Source organism: Ctenopharyngodon idella, chromosome 3 (assembly GCF_019924925.1).
Source record: "Ctenopharyngodon idella isolate HZGC_01 chromosome 3, HZGC01, whole genome shotgun sequence".
Lineage (NCBI taxonomy): Eukaryota > Metazoa > Chordata > Actinopteri > Cypriniformes > Xenocyprididae > Ctenopharyngodon > Ctenopharyngodon idella.
Genome location: NC_067222.1, coordinates 15572796 through 15593708, shown reverse-complemented (window position 1 = coordinate 15593708; position 20913 = coordinate 15572796). Strand labels below are relative to the sequence as shown.

At 37.7% G+C, this 20913-nt stretch overlaps 1 protein-coding gene across 17 annotated transcripts in view; it reads left to right on the top strand.

The window, feature by feature from the left end:
* The window catches only part of LOC127508103 (uncharacterized), an 86859-nt gene extending 66566 nt beyond the window's left edge, over positions 1–20293 (top strand). For 2 of the 17 annotated variants that reach the window (XM_051885726.1, XM_051885728.1), the window contains exons 9-20: positions 62–154; positions 325–399; positions 1134–1247; positions 8351–8485; positions 9693–9776; positions 10053–10151; positions 10292–10372; positions 11137–11232; positions 15093–15191; positions 15819–15847; positions 16304–16360; positions 18524–20293. In XM_051885726.1, coding sequence (XP_051741686.1) covers positions 62–154; positions 325–399; positions 1134–1247; positions 8351–8485; positions 9693–9776; positions 10053–10151; positions 10292–10372; positions 11137–11232; positions 15093–15191; positions 15819–15847; positions 16304–16360; positions 18524–18583 — 1022 coding nt within the window. In that variant the 3' untranslated portion in view covers positions 18584–20293. The other 15 variants (XM_051885738.1, XM_051885739.1, XR_007928699.1 and 12 more) reach the window with 14 other exon arrangements.
* The last annotated feature ends 620 nt before the right edge of the window (positions 20294–20913 follow it).

Below are 20913 nucleotides of genomic sequence, written 5' to 3'. Positions count from 1 at the left end.
CATTATGATTTATCATTCAAATATCTGTTTATATGTACAGTAATATCTGGTGTTGTTTCAGGATCTCTGTTTGAGTCGGTCTCTTGTTGTGCTCTTTATTTTCTGAGGCCTCTCATGTTGCTCTGGGCCGCTCCATATACTGATGAGTTCACAGGTATTATTTATATATATTTAGTATATGAATTATAATGTGCATATTCTGACAATAAACCAATGAATTTTAGAACAACATTTATTCAGTGTTTTTTTGGCATTTGTGTTTCATTGTGTTGGTGTTGTAAATGATATTGTGGATGTAATTATTTCATCTTTTCTGTTTTACAGGCAATATTAAAACATGGATTAATATGTTCAGTTTTAGAACAGAATATGTTGTTTTCTCAGCTGTTTTTTATTCAGGTAAATAAATCCAGATGTAAATCAACAGTCATTATCATAAACACATTAAAAGGCACATTAACAATTGAACAATAATTACATTTAAATTATGTGATATTCCCAATATCCTGCAGGAAATCATTAATGGCCTGGTTTCATAAACAGGGTTTAGCCTAAACCAGGATTAGGCCTTAGTTTAATTAGCACATTTAAGTAACTTTTTATAAACATACCCTATAAAAACATTACTGTTGTGCATCTTGAGACAAAACAATGGCTCTGACATATTTTAAGATATGACAGTACAAGTTACTTTGAGACAGCTCAAACATGCACTTTAGTCTAAGACTAGCTCAAGCCTTGTCTGTGAAACTGGAGGAATAACTAGGAAGTGTCTTGTGTTACTGTTGTATTTCTGTCAGTGTATCATATTCTACATGTTCACTGAATCTCTGTGTGACTCGACACATTTATGATCTGCACCAATGAATTATTAATTATGGAAATATTGCATTAATTGTTACAGTAGACATCATGTTAGTGACTGAACTAAAGCAGGAGGTCAGAGGTCATGTAATCAGCACAAAGGTCAAGGGTCAGTATCAGAAGAGAGACTGACAGTTAAAGAATGTGTCGTAATGTTTGTATAAAAGCATCTGTTTAGTGAGAAGAGTTTTTGTAATTCCTGTGATCTGTGTTTATATTTTGTTCTTCTATTTTAGTAATTGTTGTTTTTTTCTCTTCCTTTATTCCAGTTCTGTTTAAATCTGCCTGGGACAAAAGTCTGAATTACGCTGGATTTGAAGGTGTCGTGATTATAGTCCTCTTTGTGATGGTGCTTCTGTCTAACCTCTTATTTATTATTTACTGTAAGTATTTCCTTCATCAAGAGTCAGTGACATGAGCAGAAATCATGTTTTACCACATTAATGCTGTTTGAGTTACAAAATATACAAACCATAATATCAGACCTGATTATCAGTTAATTGAAGCATTTCCATTAGACAAGGTGTTTATATAGCAGATTTATATATAATATACAAAATCCGAATATTTTACATGATAAAGAGAAAAAAATAAAAGTGATGAAAAAATGGAAGAAAAAAAAGAAAATAGAATAAATCAAAGTGACAGCGAATGTCACGGCCCTTTAAAGGATGTGAATTGAAATAATAGCAGTGAATCAGCAGGTAAAGTTATTAGTTTATCAAGTCTTTAGTTTATTCAGTCTCAGGACATCGAGTGATTTAAAAACAAGATTCTCCTTGTGCAGGACACTCAATTATTCATGATAACACACCATATTTAAAAAAATATATAAATATTAAATTAGTTATAGAGCTGTGTTGTGTTAGTTTCTGGTGTGTCTTTAGCTCTCTCTCACAGCATTTATCAGCATGTTTCAGTTTTTGTTGTTTTCCAAGTATAATCTGCATATATAGTTGTGGTTATAAGTTTACATGCGCCTTGCAAAATCTGAAAAATATTATCATTTTATGTACGAGGGATAATAAATTGCATGTTATTTTTTTATTTAGTACTGTCCTGAATAAGATATTTCACATAACAGGGTTTATATATAATCCATAAGACAAAATTTCAGCTGCATTTACACAAATGAAGCAGAAGTTTACATAACCTTGATTCTGGATGTGTGTGGTTACCTGGATGATCCACCACTGTTAGTTTGTTTTGTGATGGTTGTTCATGAGTCTCTTGTTTGTTCTGATCAGTTAAACTGAGCTCTGTTCTTCAGCATATTTGAACCCTTTCCAGCAGTGACTGTATGTATGTTCAGATCCATCTTTTCACACTGAGAACAACTGAGTGACTCAAACACAACTTTTAAAAAAGGTTCAAACATTCACTGATGCTCCAGAAGGGTCATTAAGAGTCCAGGGGTGTAAACTTTTGCACAGGATGATTGGGGTAAATTGATCTTATTTTGTCATCTGGGAAGCTTGTAAATATCTTACTGAAGGGCAGTAGTAAAGGAAAAAAATATGTGTAAACAAATCATGACAATCTCCATCAATCCTCCTGTTCAAAAGTGTACACCCCTGACTCTTGATGTGTTGTGTTGTTGAGCATCAGTGAATGTTTGCAGGTTTTGATCATCCAGATCAACACATCAGGAGTATGTGAACTCTTGAACTGGGTCTTCTGTGTTCATTCAGTTATTATTTTGTCTTTTTGAATATACAGTATGTAAACATCTGTTCCCATTCAGTCGGTCACGTTCGAAATACGTCGGACAGACCGATGAATAGGAATCTTGCTAGAGAGGCCAATCTGCTTCCAGTGTAACTAAAACGAGCCAATGCACATTGGCATGCAATCATATGCAGCAGTTGCTCTCCTCGCAGCGCAGGTATATAATGAGCAGCAGGTGCGTTGCATCTTTAGCTTTTCGCTTTGAGCGGTGTATGTCTCTGTTTCTCTGCAAGCGTCTGTGACGAGTCAGCTCTTCAGTGCGGGTGTACAGCACAGCAGCGGGGTCGAGTCCTCTCTTTTTCTCTCTTTTGTGTTTGTGTTTGTTTTTGCCTTTTGAGCAAAAAGCTGTTTTTTCAGCTTGAAAAGGGCTGTTTTCACGGCCGGTACGGTGCGCTTTGAGCGTTAAAAAGCCGTTTTGACGGCCGGTAAGAGTGTGCACCTTCAAAGAGAGGAGTGCACATGGCAGGCTGTACACAATCCCTGTCTGTGTTGCCATGGCTGTTCCCCTGTGTGCTTCAGCACTTTTAAAAGAGTAAGTCCCTGAAAGAGCTTACACAAGTAGAGCTTGTGTCTTTTTAATATGTTTATGAACAACTGAAAAAAAAAAAGCACAAATGTCAGGGCATGTCAAAACTTCTCCAGGGCCCCAAATCAGCCTCAGACTCCAGAGGGTTAATGACAATGAATGAAATGTTTAGACCCTTACTGATAATTAAATCTAGAGTGTGTCCACGATTGTGTGTGGGTCCATGTACATGCTGAGTCAGATCAAAAGTATTCAAAACAGTTATGATTTCTTTTGCCATATTGAATTCTGCATTATCTATGTGGATGTTAAAGTCCCCAGTAATAGCAAAACAGTCAAACTCTGAGGAAATTGCTGATAACAGTTCAGTAAAGTGCTCAACAAAGGCTGGGGAGTATTTTGGAGACCTGTAAATAACTATAAGTAGAATGTGAGGAGCACCTTTTAACACAATACCCAAATATTTGAAAGACAAGTAATCACCAAATGACACTTGCTTTCATTGATAGACATCTTTAAATAGAGCAGCTACACCTCCAGCTCTCCTAACAGCTCTGCAGACACTCATAAAAGTAAAGTTAGGAGGGGTTGTTTCATTGAGGACTGTTGCACTGCAGCTGTCTTCTAGCCATGTTTCGTTTAGAAGCATAAAATCTAGGTTGTTTGTGGTCATTAAGTCATTGACTAGAAGTGATTTATTTTTAAGTGAGTGGATGTTTAAAAGTTCTAACTTAACAGTCTTACTTTCTGTCTCTACAGTAATCTTAGTTTGACGCGTAATAGGCAGCTGATTAAATGGGTTTGCCAAACGGCTTGAGAAGGCCTTTGGCTTTCTATCACGTAATAAAACAGAAATAGAGAAAGCAAAACGCACACTGGGTTATCAGTCACTGTTATCATAGCGGGGACCCGACACATATCAGAGTTGTTATGAGTTGTTTTTGGTTCATCAAGAACAGATGGAGGATGGTGTGGGCCCTGGTGTTGAGGCAGAGGCCGAAGAGCTCTCACAGGAGGAAGGGGAGGGCGAGCTGGGCCCAGAGACTTTGGTGGTTGCGGGGCACGCCGCTTTTTTATTGATATTTGGGGGCTCGCAGCAAAAGAGTGGGAGAGTTTGGTTCCAGCATACACCAGTTCTTCCATTTTCTCTGAGAAACACAGAAGAGGGGATGCTGGAGAGAGGGATAACGTGTCCGGTGAGAGGGGCTGTTGCTCTGGTGTTACCAGAGGCTGTAATATGTTCTGCCCTGTAATATAATATGTCCTGGCTTCCCTGGCTGTTTTCCCGAAAGTCGTCCTTGGGTGCTGAATCTTGGAGCAGTTCTAACACGTCACAGTCTATCGGTGAGCTCTGCGGGCACGGCTCAGTCGGGATTGTGTCTGTGAGCAGTGGTTGTTGTGGCTGCGTGGTGTTCTCACGTGGTGTATTGTCCTTGTGGGATGTGTCAACCGCATGTCCATTCAGCTGCTGAAATGAAGTCCTGTGGTCAGTTGTACTCTGTCCAGGTGTGTTTGTGCACACTGCTGAAGGATGATGGAGGGAGAAGTAGATATTGTCCTTTAGCACTCTTGAGCCCAGTTTGTTGTCAATGTTGTTTGTTGACTAAAGTTGTCAATGAAATTCAGTCCCTTTATGTTGCAGGTTTGTTGCAGCCATGTGTTAAGCCCAAGCAACCGTGAAAATCTATTTGTTCTTCTTGCTGGGAGTGGTCCACTGATGATCGACTGAACTTTTAGTTTTCTAAGCGTTTCAGAAAGTTTATTGACATCCCTTTTAAGGAGTTCTGACTGCTCTTTCCGAATATCATTCTTCCCCACATGAATGATTAGACGATTTGCAGTCTTATATTTCATCAGAATGTTCTTAAGTTCCCTGTTTACATCAGAAACTGTTGCATGTAGTTGTATCCCTGCTGCTAATGTTTCTGATTATGGAGTCACCCACTATCAGAGTCCTGGGCTCAGCTGCACTATGAGCTGAGTGCCGCTGTCTGCTCGACCTTGAGCGGCAGTTAGCATTGGTGTTAGCTGCTGTCTGATTTGATCTGTGTCCGATCATGTTTGGGGATTCCTCACCCACATTCATCACGTCTTGAGATTCCTCACCCACATTCATAAACACTTCAAATCTGTTCTCCAGATGTATTGGCGGTGGTAGGGAACCAGTATTTGGGGTAGAGGATGCTACTGCAGCAATATGTGATACTCGTGACAATCTGATGTCTCGAGTGCCTTTGGGTCTCGCTCCCTGTTTGTGCCATGGATTAGTATGCTGATCAGTTACGTCACTCAGTATGGCCTGTTTAGGAGCATTAGATTCATGGGACTCACCGGCTGTGTGCTGAGGACGTCCATGACGAAGCTCTGTTGTGTGTTCCGTCTGGTTTGGTAGTCCCGTAAGTAACTTTGTTTCAAGAACTGCAATCCTTTGTAGAAGTCTGTGGCAGTTTGTGCAGCAGGTAGATTCTTCAACCAGAAGAGGCATATTCTTTCTAATCCTTTTGAATGTAGGCAGCTGTGTTTTCCCTTCTCCGGAATGTAAGCTGATGGCTGCTGTCAGTGGGAGGCTGGTCGGATAAAAATTCCCCCTTTTTTGTAGCAATCTTCCAGTTAAAAAGATTGTTGGTGCCAAGATTTATCGTTTGAGCACTGTGCTGATTTGCTGTAGTTAAAATTAGGAGATAAAATATAAAAGCAATAGAGCAAAGCAAGGAACTGTAAGCACGAGCGTCTGAACAGTAGCGAAGCAGGAAGTATATAAAAATGTTAGTAAATGGACTTCCATAAACTCGTCTCGTCAAGTAGTGGTCTGGGTTCAAATATTCCAACACGCAAAGTGAAGCATTCACGTGACTGGAAAGAAAGTGAGGCTTTCGTTTTTCATTGATCACGTGTTTCTTTAAAAACAACACGCTCTCCGGGACAAAGCCGCTCAGTGACTGGAGTAATGAAATAAATAATTAAATATATACACAAAGCACATCAAAGTGCTCAGATTTTCTAATGTGTGTACAGGAAATAGACAGTCGAGACAAAAGTATGGGGGCTTAACTCGGATATTTGAGTTATCTCATCAAAACACTAAATATTAAGTTGTGATTACAGTGTTTTATTTATTACAGTATATAATTACAGAGATTTATTATTGTGATATTTATTACTAGTTAAATAATACATTAAATAATGATTGAATCAACACACCATCATGTTCATTTAATCTGATCAACAATGACACAGTGTTTATTACATTTATATTCATACTGAATTACATTCACTTGTGTGTATTTACATGTTACTTTCATAATGTAGATAAACTGAGTTTCAGTATTTTGTCATAATGTCTACATAATGACTTTAATGTGTGTAATATTAAGTAGTTTTGAGGACCGTAAAAAGTTATTTTTTTTCCTTGTGTTCAAGATTTTGAGAGTATAATATGATATTTATAAGTTTATATAGTTTTCAAGGGGAAAACAGTGAATGATTGTGTGAACATCGTCTGTCCAAATTAAAACATTAATTAGTGAAGTTAGTTTACTTCTGTACACAGCAAAGTCCCCAGAGTTAAATCAACTCTGCTCAGAGTACATTTGGTCCCTCTCTAAATAGTGTTAAAATAACACTGAAGCAGAGTTGAAGTTAATGAGATAATTAACCAATTAATTAAGTGATGATTGAGCAATAGTGATGAACACCTGCTGTTAACAAGCAGAATCACTGAAAAAAGGGAAACACAACAACTACAACTGACTTCAGCCACAGCCTTAGATGAAATCAACTGAATATAAAAAAAAGTTTAATCTCTGAAGATCTGATTAAACAACTCCACAAACAACATTACCAGCTTCACATATAACTAACCAGATTGACTTTATTTTCACACATCTACAGAAGTACTTACTGAGGTTTAGATGTTGTTTTATTGGTAAAGAAAAAGAAAAGAAAAGAAAAGAAAAGAAAAATGACGCCACCATCATGGAGATCAGCGTTTGCTTAGGTTGGGCTCTTGACGCCTGACTTTCTATTTTAGATTTTTCTCTGCATCAATGCATATGTAGTTGTAAAGCAGTGAGGTCAGTGCTCTACAGTGAGCAGATATTAGCTGCTTTTATATGACGATATTGTCATTGTGAGATTGCCTGATTGCATCCAAAGCAACTGGATTTTGGTTTTGCATTACCAACCCTGTGAAACTACAGCATGAGATATATTGAATAATTTTAAAACCATGTAGTGCATAAAAAATTTGAACTACTACATCACTTTGACACACACAGACATCAAGAATCAGCATATGAATCTCAAAAATGGTGATTAAAAAACGCTTTATGCTGCAATGCATGCCATAGGACAAAACTTCCGTCATGCACTGCAGTATGAATAATTATTGTCACCACTGTTGAGGATTGTATGCTATGTTTTCATGTCTAAGCCTGAGTGGTAATAGTTGTTCATTTTCTGCATTGAAGCATTACGGTGCCATTTGTTTAATGGATTTGTTTTTTTGTTTTTTGCAATTTTGTAATGCTGAATCTCAGTCAAGAAACCCAAGAGAAAAATACCTCTTTGTGCATTTGAAATGCATTTCAAGCAGAAAATTCAAACTGATCTGCTCCTTCAGTCTTTTAATTCAACAATGTACAAGTGTTTGCTGTGAAACACCATTGAAATTGCTCAAACGCAAATTATTTTAAAGACGTAAAAGGGTCAAGAGCCCAACTACAACAAACCCTGACCACCACGATGGTGGCATAATTTTTTGACCAACAAAACATCAACATCTAAACCGCTGTTAATTCTCAATAAGAACTTCTTTAGATGTGTGACAGAAATACTCTGATAATCTGGTTAGTAATAAGTGAATCGGACCTTTTAATCAGATCTTGAGAGATTTAATGTCTTTTATCAGTTGATTTCATCTAAAACTGTGGCTGAAGTCAGTTGTAGTTGTTGTGTTTCTCTTTTCTTCAGTGATTCTGCTTGTTAACAGCAGGTGTTGATCATTAATGCTCAATCATCACTTAATTAATTGCTTAATTATCTCATTAACTTTAACTCTGCTTCAGTGTTACTTTAACAATATTTAGAGAGGGACCATATGTTCTCTGAACAGAGTTGATTTAACCCTTGGGATTTTTCTGTGTACTTTTTTGTTTATCATGGTATTAATTCAAAATCAGATCAAACATTTGGATGGATTTATTTATTTTATTTTATTTTTTCCTTATACAGCATTGGCTAAATCAATTGGGAATTTAAGTCAACAGATCATTAATATATTCTGGGTTCTGGGTAATGTAAGCTTTGATGTTCTGCCTTCACTACAATTCATCCTCCTGTTTTATGCCTTTGGATCTGCTAGAGGAGGTGAGTTTACATTTATGAACTATTTACATTCATTTATGAGTAATAGTGCAAGAAAACATTATTCAACTGTATTAAAATCAGATCGAGAAAAATCTGTGGAAACTTTCCAGTTGTGTTCCAGATGCGTCTGAGATGTTACTGCTTCATTCATACACGCATATTGAAAAATATTGATTAATAATTACAGTTTATATGAGGGTGGAAGAAGAAAAAGAGAAGGGGTTTTATAACACACCATTTAAATATTACAGTATCTTTGAAATGTGTAGCATATATTTCAACAAGTTCATTTGATTACCACAATTAATTAATGTGCTACATTCACACTGATGTCTATGTTATCTATTAATGTTAAAACTCACTCTTTGAACTTGACATTAATTTAGTTTATGAATATGTAGTAAATTTCTAAACTACACATACTGCAAAACACTAAATGACAGATAAATATAGTTAAATGTAGTTAAAACAAGATTAAAACAATTAAAAAAAAGTGCAAAACAACATAAGGAAAAAACAAAACAAATCTTTGTTCACACTTGGTGTCTTTTTTAAAGCTACTAGCATCTGTTTTACATTACTCCCAGATGCGTTTATAGAAACAGCATACCTCGAGTAAGAGAGGTTTGGGTTAATCAACCCGAGAGTTCAGGGTATGTGTGATGGTTAACCTCGATTTCTGTGTTTTTCCCTATTTGTTGTTCCGTGGAACTGTTGTTTAATGCGACATCACGTGATCAGGAGCTCTATATCATCAGGGCTGTGATTAAATCACATCTGTGCTAACATCTGCTGCACATGTGATGTTGCCCATATATAGCCTATATTATTCAGCTGTGCTCCTCATTCTCTTTATTAATCCTCATGTTTTAAAATGCTGAAAATAAAACCATTTTCATCTTACAAGCAGAAGTGAATCTGACATACTGTAAATATGATAAGTGATGGATATAATAAACTGATGTCTTTCATTAGTAAAATGAGAGTGATTCATCTGTGAATGTGTCTGTCCGTGAATCTCAGTATTAATATAATCGCTCTTCTGTGAATCTCAGTATTAATCGCTCTTTTGTGAATCTCATCATTATCATAATCACTCTTCTTTGAATCTCAGTATTAATATAATCACTCTTGTGTGAATCTCATTATTATTATAATCACTCTTCTGTGAATCACATTATTAATATAATCACTCTTCTGTTTTCAGGATTCATCATTATTGCAGTTTTACCATTGTTTCTCACCGTGACAAGATGCGATTGGGACAAATCATGTGGTCAGAAAATGGGCTGTAAGTGATTGATGAATTATGATCTGATCCCTGATATAAACACACATAACTCATGACATAATGAGATCAATATTTTGCTCGTGTCGTTATGAATGTTTGATCTTTACAGATTTTGAGTGACTAGAAATACTTCCAGTGATTTCATAATAATCTGTGTTCAGATGTTTTTGAACATTTGTGAGATGTTTTATATTTATGGTCTTGATTTTATTCAGTCAGTGTCAAACACAGATATGCTCTTCTTTTTAAACTAATATTATTAAAGCTGTTTTTCAGGTTCACTTTCGGTCAGGAGATCAGTGTATTTATCTCTCATGTTATTGGTCAATGCTGTACTGGTCTATTTCTACATCATCGCTCTGGAAAATGAAAAGGGTAATATAAAATTATATATCTGAAGCATCTTTCTAGTATATCTTAAGCTAAATTGTACTAAAGTTAAATGTCTGTCTGTTAGTTAATGAACACTTTACAGAAACTGTTACCATGATGATGATGTGTTTGTTCATGTTCAGATCGTGTGGGATGGGCCTGTATGATTGCATTTCTTCAGTTACTCTGGGCAGTGATAGACTTTGCATGGTCATTTAAATATGGTACAGTATTAATCATCTGATCATCTTCTGCTATCAGCTCTAATTTATTCTCTTCACTTCTGTTCTTCTCTTCTGAAGAGAGATTGAGTCTCTACACTGTAAAATTATCATAAAGACTGTGAAATTATACAGTTAAAACCTGTTAACAGTAAGTTCCTTTACTATATACAGTGAAAAACTTTCTTTTTTCTTGTTTCTTTTTTTCTTATCGGTTATGTACTTTAGGGCTTCGTGTTACATTTTGTGCTGTTCATGTTAACTGCATTATTTCATTGTGTGTCATCATGATGGTGTTCAGTGTTTGTGTTAATGACAGCTCTGCAACTTCTATATTAATATTTACTTCATCAGTTGTGGAGAAGCTGCTTGTGATGAACTTTGAACTTTCTCGTCACCTCCTGTGTTTTATGGTATTTTAGTTCTGGTATATTAACATTATACCAGTTAATGAAATACAGGTTTTACTGTAAGTTTAAGTTAAATCCATAAATCCTGAAACGCTGCAGACGTATTTTTTGTAATATTTCACTGTGAATGAATGATGAAAAACATTATTATTCTACAGAATATTTTTGTATAATTTATTATTTATTATTAGTTTCAAACTCCAAACAGATTAAGAATCAGGTTTAGAAAGATGTGGAGATTTTTTTTTTTTTTTTTTCTGTAGTGGTTGTTAATGTGGTTTCATCTGATCTAATGGTGATGATATTAACTGTATATTTGATCTAATGGTGATGATATTGTATTATTTGATCTTCCAGATTTTCTCCGTCTTGTTCCTGTGTATGTGTTTGGATCAGTCGGTGTTGTTTTACTGAACTCTGTTGCTCTGATGACTGAACTGATACTGAAAGCAGGTGAGCGAACATTTCAACATCAGTAATATATCTGTATATAAACCATGAACTTTACAGTAAATACATATTATAAACTAATACAGAATGTTAATCTGAACTATGTGGTAAAATCTCACTGTGAGGCAGAAATCAGCTTCATCTTAAAGTTATTACTCTTATTTCCATTCACATATTGCATGAAAGCCCAATGATGCCCCTCTTTATGTATATACATTTTTGTAATTGTCTGGACAAGTCAAGACACGTCTGTATCAGTATTAGGAGGCAGTATATAGGAAAACTGACTTGTTCTTTGTGCCAGATATTGGACTACTGCATGTTTGTTGGTCCTGTGAGTGAATAATCAAGAAGTAAGTTATTGTTTTACATTCTAAGCTGTTCAACTTAAATATTTTGTACATTTTGTTATTGTCAATTGTGAACTGTACTAGTTCAAGTAATAATTTGAATAATATGTATAATTTTATTTACTGTTACTACTGCTGTGTATATTGTTAATTTTCTTAATGCCTTTTGTGATACTGTTTATATCAGCAAACTTTTGTATTTCGTTTTCTCTGTTCATTATAGACCACACATACCCCTATTGGTGAATGCCTGTAATTCTTCATACATGCAGCTATAATTCAAATAAAATCCTTTAAATTGGACCCGCTCTCTCGCTCCTGTTTCTCTAATCAGAATCTCCCACCACCATTTCTACTAGTGCCTAACCGAACCCTTTGAGCACCCCTTACACTCGCACATGGTCCTTCGAGCCGGATGGTACTTCTGTAGAGATGGACCCTGATCCTGCCAGTACAGCAGATCCCGCGTTCGGATCCACTCACAAAGAGAGTGACATCTTCCAGCCCATCTTGAGGATTATGAAGTCCAACTTCCTGCGCACTTGCACTCAGCACCCCCCGCAGCTGACGCCTCCTCCCAGAGATATTCTAGACATTTCTCTAAGTCAGTTTCTTCTGGTACTGCCTCTGACGCTACATACAGATCACGCCACAGTGCATCGAACCGATGTTCTAGACACGCCCTCTCTGACGTCCAAGCTGCAGTGCTGGAGGAAAGACTAAAGGCTTTTGAACTACAGGAACTGCAACATCAGATTGAAGAGGATGCTACAGCAGATAAGGAATGTTGGAGACTTGATGACCAAGCTAGAGAGGCTCTCAAACCCAGAGAAGCTTTGGCTAAACAAATTGCGACACGGCGGCATCTCAAGAAAGCACAAAATGAGCTTGAGGTTGCGAAGTTAGTCATCTCGCTCTTTAAACAGGACACCCACAATGTTAGCAGATCTGGATCACAGTCTAGCATCGCCAGTGATTTACCTGAAGCAATACCGGAAGTAAGCCCACCTCAACAGAGAGCTGCTATTAGTGATATTTTCATATCATCTGCCCAGAAAATGTAGGGACATTCTACGCCACACCCTGTCTTTCTTACCTCAGAGGCATCAGTATTGCCTCCTCCAGCACCACGTGTTACCGACCACAGCCTTAGCAGCTAAAGCTTCCTCCAGTGCCCAGAACTTTACTCCCAATGTCTGCCATTCTGATGTAGTGACTGAATGCTTCTGCTGTAAAGTTCGGAGATGCTGAAGCTTTTGATAACTTTGCTCTATCCATCCATTCATTGGCAGGGATGCTCAGAACACTAGAGTTTCAACCATTGCAATAATAAGGACCATTTGCTGAACTCTTGCTCTGAATTGAAGTTACTAACCACAGAGCAAATAATGAAGTGGATAACGGAAGGAAAGCGGTGTTGGAAATGTGGAAGGGCACATGCTACAGACCGCTGCAATCTGAAGTGAGGATGCAAGACTTGCAAAGAGCTGCACCTTACCATTCTCTATGAAGCAGCCTTGCAAACGCAAAAGAGTGATCTTCTGGTCAATATTCCCCCTTCCCAGGTGTACTTAGATCGTCCCAAGCGATCTCCAAAGGTGATGCTAAGGATAGTCAAGGTCCTACTCCATCACAGAGACGTATGTAGTGTTAGACGATGGCTCTGAGCATAGCATCACACTGCCACAGGCTGTGGGACAGTTAAACCTTACCACAGTGCCTGAAACACTCACCCTATGTACAATACATCAGGATGTACTTCACTTAAATGGACCATCTGTTTCCCTCTCTATGTCACCTTTAAACAGACAAACTAAGAAGTTCCAGATTAATCATGCCTTCACTGCAGAGAATCTGAGACTGTCTGAACACTCTTATCCAGTAGCTGCTCTCCAACGCAGATATGCCCATATCCGGTCCTTACCATTGCCACAGATTGAGCGAGAACAACCCTTGATACTCATTGGGTCGGACATGGCTCACCTACTCTTGCCAGTCCAGCCCATATGAATGGGACCTCTTAATGCACCCATAGCTGTTCACACCAGACTCGGCTGGACTGTCCAAGGCCCTGTTGGGTATAGCCTGCTCCTTGTGACCAACAATGTCTGAACATCTCTATAGATACTCAGAATGCTGAGCTTCTCAAGAACATTGAGCGTCTTTGGCAGATTGATACCTTACATTAACGAACCAACAGCCACTTGTTCCAAACAGGACCAGCACACTCTCACACTACTCCAATCCCACACTACTAGGGTAGAGGTAGATGGCATTCTATGATATGCCACTCCTTTGCTCAGAGTACCGAACGCTGACACCCTTAAAGCCAAAAGGAAGCAGTACTGGCATCCCTCCACAGCACTGAACAGAGACTTGCCAAAGACCCAAACCTCTCTGAAGAATTCTGCACCGAGATGGATAAACTAGAACAGGCTGGATACGTGGCAGAAATCTCCCCTCAGGAAGCTGAGAAGTCCACTGAATCTTGGTACACTCCACACCATATGGTGAAACACAATGGCAAAAACAGTATTTTGTTTAACTGTTCTTTCCAATATCAGGGTCAGTCATTAAGTAACACCTTATTCCTGGTCCGATACTTGGTCCATCTTTTCTTGGAGTTCTGCTTCGGTTCAGACAGCACACTGTGGCTGTGAGCGGAGATGTGAAAGGTATGTTTCACCAAGTTCGCCAAGTGCTAGATGACAAGACAATCTTGCGCTTCCTCTGGAGAAACATGCAAAGGACTGAGCAGCCAAAGATCTATGAGTGGCAAGTGCTACCTTTCGGCACGACGTTGTCAAGGGCTACTTGTTGCAGTGCATATATAGCACAACAAGGACTGCACAGTGAAATCGATCCCATTCTAGTCGAATCAGTGACCCACTCATTCTACGTAGACAATTGTCTTCAAAGTACACAATCAACAGAAAAGGCCAGAGCTTATGTAGATGGTCTATGGCAATTGCTGCTTACTGGAGGGTTCGACCAGAAGTCATTGAGCACCTTCCCTCAGAAGCAAGGTCACAAAGCAGTGAGCTATGGTTATCCCAAAAGAGTCCAGATCTTTTAGAGGGCACACTTAGATTACGATGGAACTGTCTCAGTGATTCCTTAGGATACAAGCCTCGCCAGGTGGAATGTCTCAAACCAACCTTGAGAAATATCTACAAGGTATTGGCATCACAGTATGACCCTCTCGGGTTCCTAATTCCATTCACCACCCAAGCCAAGATACTCATTCAGGATCTGTGGAAAAATCATATGGGATGGGATGACCTCATTGAGTCTGACAGCCTAATAATTCAAATAAAATCCTTCAAATTGTACCCGCTCTCTCGCTCCAGTTTTTCTAACCGGAAACTCCCACCACCATTTCTACTAGTGTCTAACCAAACCCTTTGAGCTCCCCTTACGCTCGTACACATATAATAATTTGGAGCAATAATAAGCCTTATAATCAGCTGTTCATGCTGTAAATAAAATCCTGTTGTTTATTTTCATCCTCAGTTAATGGTGAAGGTGCAGTTGGAGATCTGAGGATCGTCGTCTTTTCCTCTGAATTCATCTTCACTTTATTTCTGATGGTTTTACTGGTATTTGAACCCTGTGAGTATAACCTGCACTTAAAGACAATTAAATTAATTACATTCACTTCAGCTGTTTTGATGCCTCTCATATTTGTTTAAGGGATTTTCATTTAAAAATATGACTACATATGTGACCAATCACATATGTAGTCATTCAGGGAACAAATGATCAGTTTTGTGTTGTGATGATTGAATCTTACATGTGTGTTTATTAAGTGTGATCTTCAGTCTGATTCACTGACAGCTGCTCACAGTTCACAGCAGAAAAACACTCATTATATTACTCATTCAAAGCCAGCGTTTCACTGCTATTTATTGTGGTCTTTGAGGGCATCATTTCATAAAGATATTTCTGCTGTTTTTATAATTATTGTGACTCATATTGACTCATTCTAAACTGACTTAAACTGAAGCCCTCGATCTTCAACACTCACTATACACAATTAAATTCATTCAGATGTATCTAGACTTAATATTTAGGGCCCGAGCACCAATGGTGTGAGGACCCTATTGGAATTGCTCCGTTTATTATTGAAGGTTTATTTTTCTTTGTTTAAACCAGGACTCATCTATTATCCAGTCTGATGTGTTCTGAATCTGAATAATCCCGTAAATCTCTTTTCCTCCTCTGTCTCTGAACTCACAGGGATCAAACCATGTCTGGAGTCATGTCAGGTTAGTGTCATATTTAATGTATATTACATTTTATTAATTCACCTGCAGTATCACTTGATGTTAAGGTGCACTCAGTGATTTATGTTCATGTTTCTCTGACTGAAGTCTTCATACAGACACACATCAGTGTGACACAGCATCACTGTAAAAATATGTATTTATATAAATAAAAAGTACTTGTTTAGTACAGCTCTGTTGAGGCATTTCTGAGATAAAGTGAGCAGTATTCAGCTGGTCATGTGATCTCAGTATGGCCACCATGAGCAAAGAGAGAAAACACCTTATGTGGAATAAAACAGTTTCTTCCTGACTCTACATCATTTAAACTGGATTTGTCAAATATGCTATTCTTCCCTTTAAACATGGACAGAATTACTGACTGCACCTTTAAATAAGTGTCAGAAACACATTTAGTGAAGATCTGTGTGTAAATGATCTGTCTTGTCGTGAACACAGAAGGCAATAAAGTCTCGTCGAACTGCAGCCGCTGGATCACAGAATCAGGAATCTCAGGTTAGTGTCAGAATTATGGTTGATTTCACTTCTCCAGAGATGTCGTGTTTCTCAATCCTGCTCCTGGAGAACATCAGCACTTTCCTTCATTTGACACAAACCTAGTTGGAGCTAAACTCTGCAGGACAGAGTCAGTCCCTCCAGGACCGATTTTGGACACCACTTTCATAGGCCTATTATAATATTTAGCGCAGAATTAAGAAATGATTATATTAACATATTGCGTGCGATGGTGTCTATAGCAGCATTCAAATGAAGTCCATCAATAAATTAGTGATCTTACATTTGACACTGAAGCTTTAAAGCATGTATCGAGTACTCAGCGCAGTTTCTCTTGAAGCTCGGTGCCGGAGCGCATATCGTTTTCAGAGAAACACGTGATCAACGAAAAACAAAGCCTCACTTTCTTTCCAGTCACATGAATGCTTCACTTTTGTGTCATAATGTTTGAACCCAGATCAGTTCTCTACGGGTTTATGGAAGTTCAGGTCCATTTACTTATTTATTTATTTATTTTTTTATATGTAAGCCTATATCACATGATCATATATTCTGCCATATAAACAGTGTAAAAACCATAAAATAATTAGAGCACTATTTACTACTTAATTAGTATTATTATAAATACTAATTTAATTTATTGACACACTTTAATATGTGAATTGTATTATCAGAAAACTGAACATTTGGACTGTTTGACACTCCTGATCAGTACCGCCGCTTCTTATACGCAGAGTACGCAGTTTGCATAGGGCACCAACTCCCGGGGGGGGCACCACCTTTGCTCAAAAAAAGTCTAAATATATAAATAAACTAATATTCTGTAGGTAATATAGTAATATTACTATTTTTTTTAGTAATATTAACTTAAAAATAAATGTAAACTAAACAGATATTAAAAAGAATGCAGTAACTTAAGCACACGCAACACGCCATTCCTGCTTCGCCCCGCCCCCACCTCACACTGACAACAGCTCTGGCGCTGAGAAGCGAAAAAGAAAAGAAAACAAGATTAATCACGTGCGTCATTTTTAGGTATGTTCACAAACACGTGGAACTTTATATTTTTGACTATTGTAGATAATGGGTGAGATTAATTAAACGTGTTTAACGATGTGAAGGATTTGACCACCACCAACGCATCTGCCTGATTTGATACTAATGCAATTTTTTCATCGCTATAATTCCAATATTTTAATGTGCTAATTTTAATGTGCTAAAAAAGCTGTAACAACAATAGCAAGAAATGTAACAACAATCACCTAGCCACTAGCGCCCTCTGCAGGCATTTGATATAATACATAATGTACGTAAGTTGATTGTTTACGTTATGTATTACATTATGTATTTTGACAGTGTCAGCAGCGGCCCTGCTCCTGATGCTTCGAATCTTTTCCTGAAACAATCAGAGAAAAGCTTCAAAGATTCAAGAGGCTTCATTTCTCCTTCCCTACAGTCAATCTTAAAAGAATATGCCATGTACATTTTTATCTATACCATCCAACAGTCTTTTAAATCCATTCACTGATTGTTATATTTTATTATTATTATTATTATTATTATTATTATTATTAGGCCTATTGGTTACATTTTTTTATTCATTGTAATGGATTTGCTTTATTTTCCCCTTAATTTCCAGTTTCTCTTTACCTTAATCTCTTAATTGTAACTCTAATTTATCTTAATCTATCTTATATATTCCTTTATCATGTATTGATGATAACAAACTTCATTTGAATGCCATCTATTGGCAACATCGCGTTTTAAAACGGTAATATATCGTTCTCTCAACATAGGATCTCGAAGGCCACGACATGAGGATGTTGTTACCTTGAAAAAATGATCTTGTAGCCACGACAAAACTAAGTGAACTGAACATGTCCCCTCCTGCAGCTTATTGACTCTAATACCTGAAATATCTGTAACACCACATCCTGATCATCTGCTCACAGTCCCACAAGTACTATGTTATATACTAGAGTTATAATAAAGTTATCAGCAGCAGGTCATGTGATTTTGAAACAACATTTCCTTCAACTTAAACAGAAAATGCTTCTATGTGGTAAAACTGTTAATATGAGGAGACTCCAGGAGCAGGACTGAGAATCACTGCTGTGAAACTGTTGAAAACACGTGTTAAAACATGTCTTATTCTGAACCCAGAATGCAGCAGCTTCTGATGAAACTCCAGCCGCTGGATCAGACCTCAGCAGAATCACATGAGATGAATCCTCTACCGAATGAACAAAACCAAGAGACTCGGCTGAATTCAGTGGTTTCACAAACATGATCAACAATCAGAGAAATACACTCCTGAAACAGTGATTTAAGAGTTCAGTCTCGTTCTTCATTTGTTATTGAGACAGGATGTTTAACTGTCATCACACTTGTTCTTTGTATTCATTTAACAGTGATTTGCTTTTATAACTAATTCTAACTGTAAACCAACTTCAACAGTATATTGAAACTGAGACTCAAGATCAACAGAGAGAAAAATCAGTGTTATAATTTTTATTGTAAGAATCGATTGAGGTTTGAGTCTCAGTTCAGGATCATGATGTCAGTAAATGTTCAGTTCTGGGTCTCTTACACCCTTCAGAAACACTGAGACTGAATATTCAAACCTTCAGATGGAAGATCAGATCCTTCATGTAATATCAAAACTCCTATGAGTTTTTGTTACCTTCCTTCCTCTTCCTCTTGTACTTCCTCTGTAAATCTTTCCTCATAAAGTTTCCAGCCCAGAATGAGCCCAAACACAGAGTCTTACAAGCTCATGATCAGCCATTCTCCTCCATAATACTGAGTCTGGAAAGCAGATCAAGAAATAAATACATTTATAACTCTAAATTGTACTGGAATTTCTAAATGGCGATCAAAACATTGGATTCTTTATGTGGAATAAAAAATGAGAGGTTTGGCTAAATGTCCACCTATTGTTTGCATTTATGGCAGAGATTGTCTTATAGGGAAATGAGAAGGTCTGTATCTCTTAGCATTGGAGAAAGTGTAACAGCTAACTTGGATCACGTGCGACACCTCTCTGCCTATCGTGTAACGTCAGTGCCCGCCATTCAAAGTTTTATGACAGTCAAGTACAGTTTACAATAATCAGTTTCTTGTGGATTAGCACGCTTGTCTTGTGAATAAATGTTCTATATTTTATATTTTATATCGCTAGTAAACATACAGTAGGACTGCATTGTTTGTGGAATGTGCTTGAGTGGAAAAAAGAGCATGAAAATCTTTATTAGCAGGCTGCATTAAACCACATTTAAGAGTACACTAAAAACTTATTTGTAATTTAATTGTTGAAAAGGCCCAGTATTTTCCATACCATTTTCTGATTTGATGTTGATATGTGATTGACAGTTTAGTTTGGCCCACCCATTCGAAGGACGACATTTTAGTTCTCACAGCTCTGTCAGCTGCTCTCTATAAAGCTGCTTTCATTGGGTGTGCGTTCGAAAGAAGTAAGTGTGTTGTTTATATCATGCTTCTATGATTCTAACATCTTGTTTCTTGTCTTTAGTGTGAGAATTTGAGTTTTAAGCTGTTGAAGCGAGTCCAGAGTGAAACCCTCCATCTATAGTTTGCACATTTAATACTGCAAGTTTGTGTATTGCATTATGATTATTTAGATTATATTTGTTAACCAGCATATAGGGTTTTTGCTTGTGTATAACCCTTTCAGTCAGTATTTTTTGGCATGTTTTTGACTGTCGTTTCTGCTTATGCACAGTAATGCGCCGTCAGATAATGGCGCTCTGTCTAATCGTCTTATTTAAATATTTACTGCTGTTGATCTTATGTATAGTGTATTTATTTCAGTTGTTATTTATTATGTATATTTCATTATTTGTTTAGACACCACACACGTGCCATATGTATGTGAGAGCGTGCATAATAAATGGAGCATCAGTTGAGTACTGACCACTGGCTTTGTGCATTCTTACCGACACCCCCTGGTGATCACAAACCAAAACAACAATTCCAGTGCAGTTCTTTAAAAACTATTCAACATGGTCCTTCGAGCCAGATTGTGTGTGATTGCCATGGAATAAGATGTCCAGAGGCAGTGAAATGACAGAGTCTGATCCTGATTTCCGCAGCAGACGGGTACCAAGGTCCACACGTCACTTGGTGGATTACGAGGTAGAATACAGAGGGGACACCCCTCACCTGATGGCAGGAGTTGGAGCAGGAGAAGGAAATTACTGGAGAACCATATGCAGGCAAAGATGCTCACGCAGTAATTCAGCACCTCAGAGAAGAGAATCAGCAACTGCATCAAACCATTAGAGATATGAGACATACGATAGAAATGGTTGAAACAGCCTCATCTCAGAGTCCCGTCCCTCTGCCCCATACCAAATCACCATGTGAGGCCTCTGTAATCCAGACTAAACTTTGACCAGTACCAGGTCCATGATCCCACAAGTCCATTGCAGATTGCAGTAGACAGGCTGCTAAAGAGACATGATAATCCAGAAGCAAGTTATGAATCCCCCAAGTCTGTAGATGATGAACAGGTTAGTGCTTCTGCCATTTCA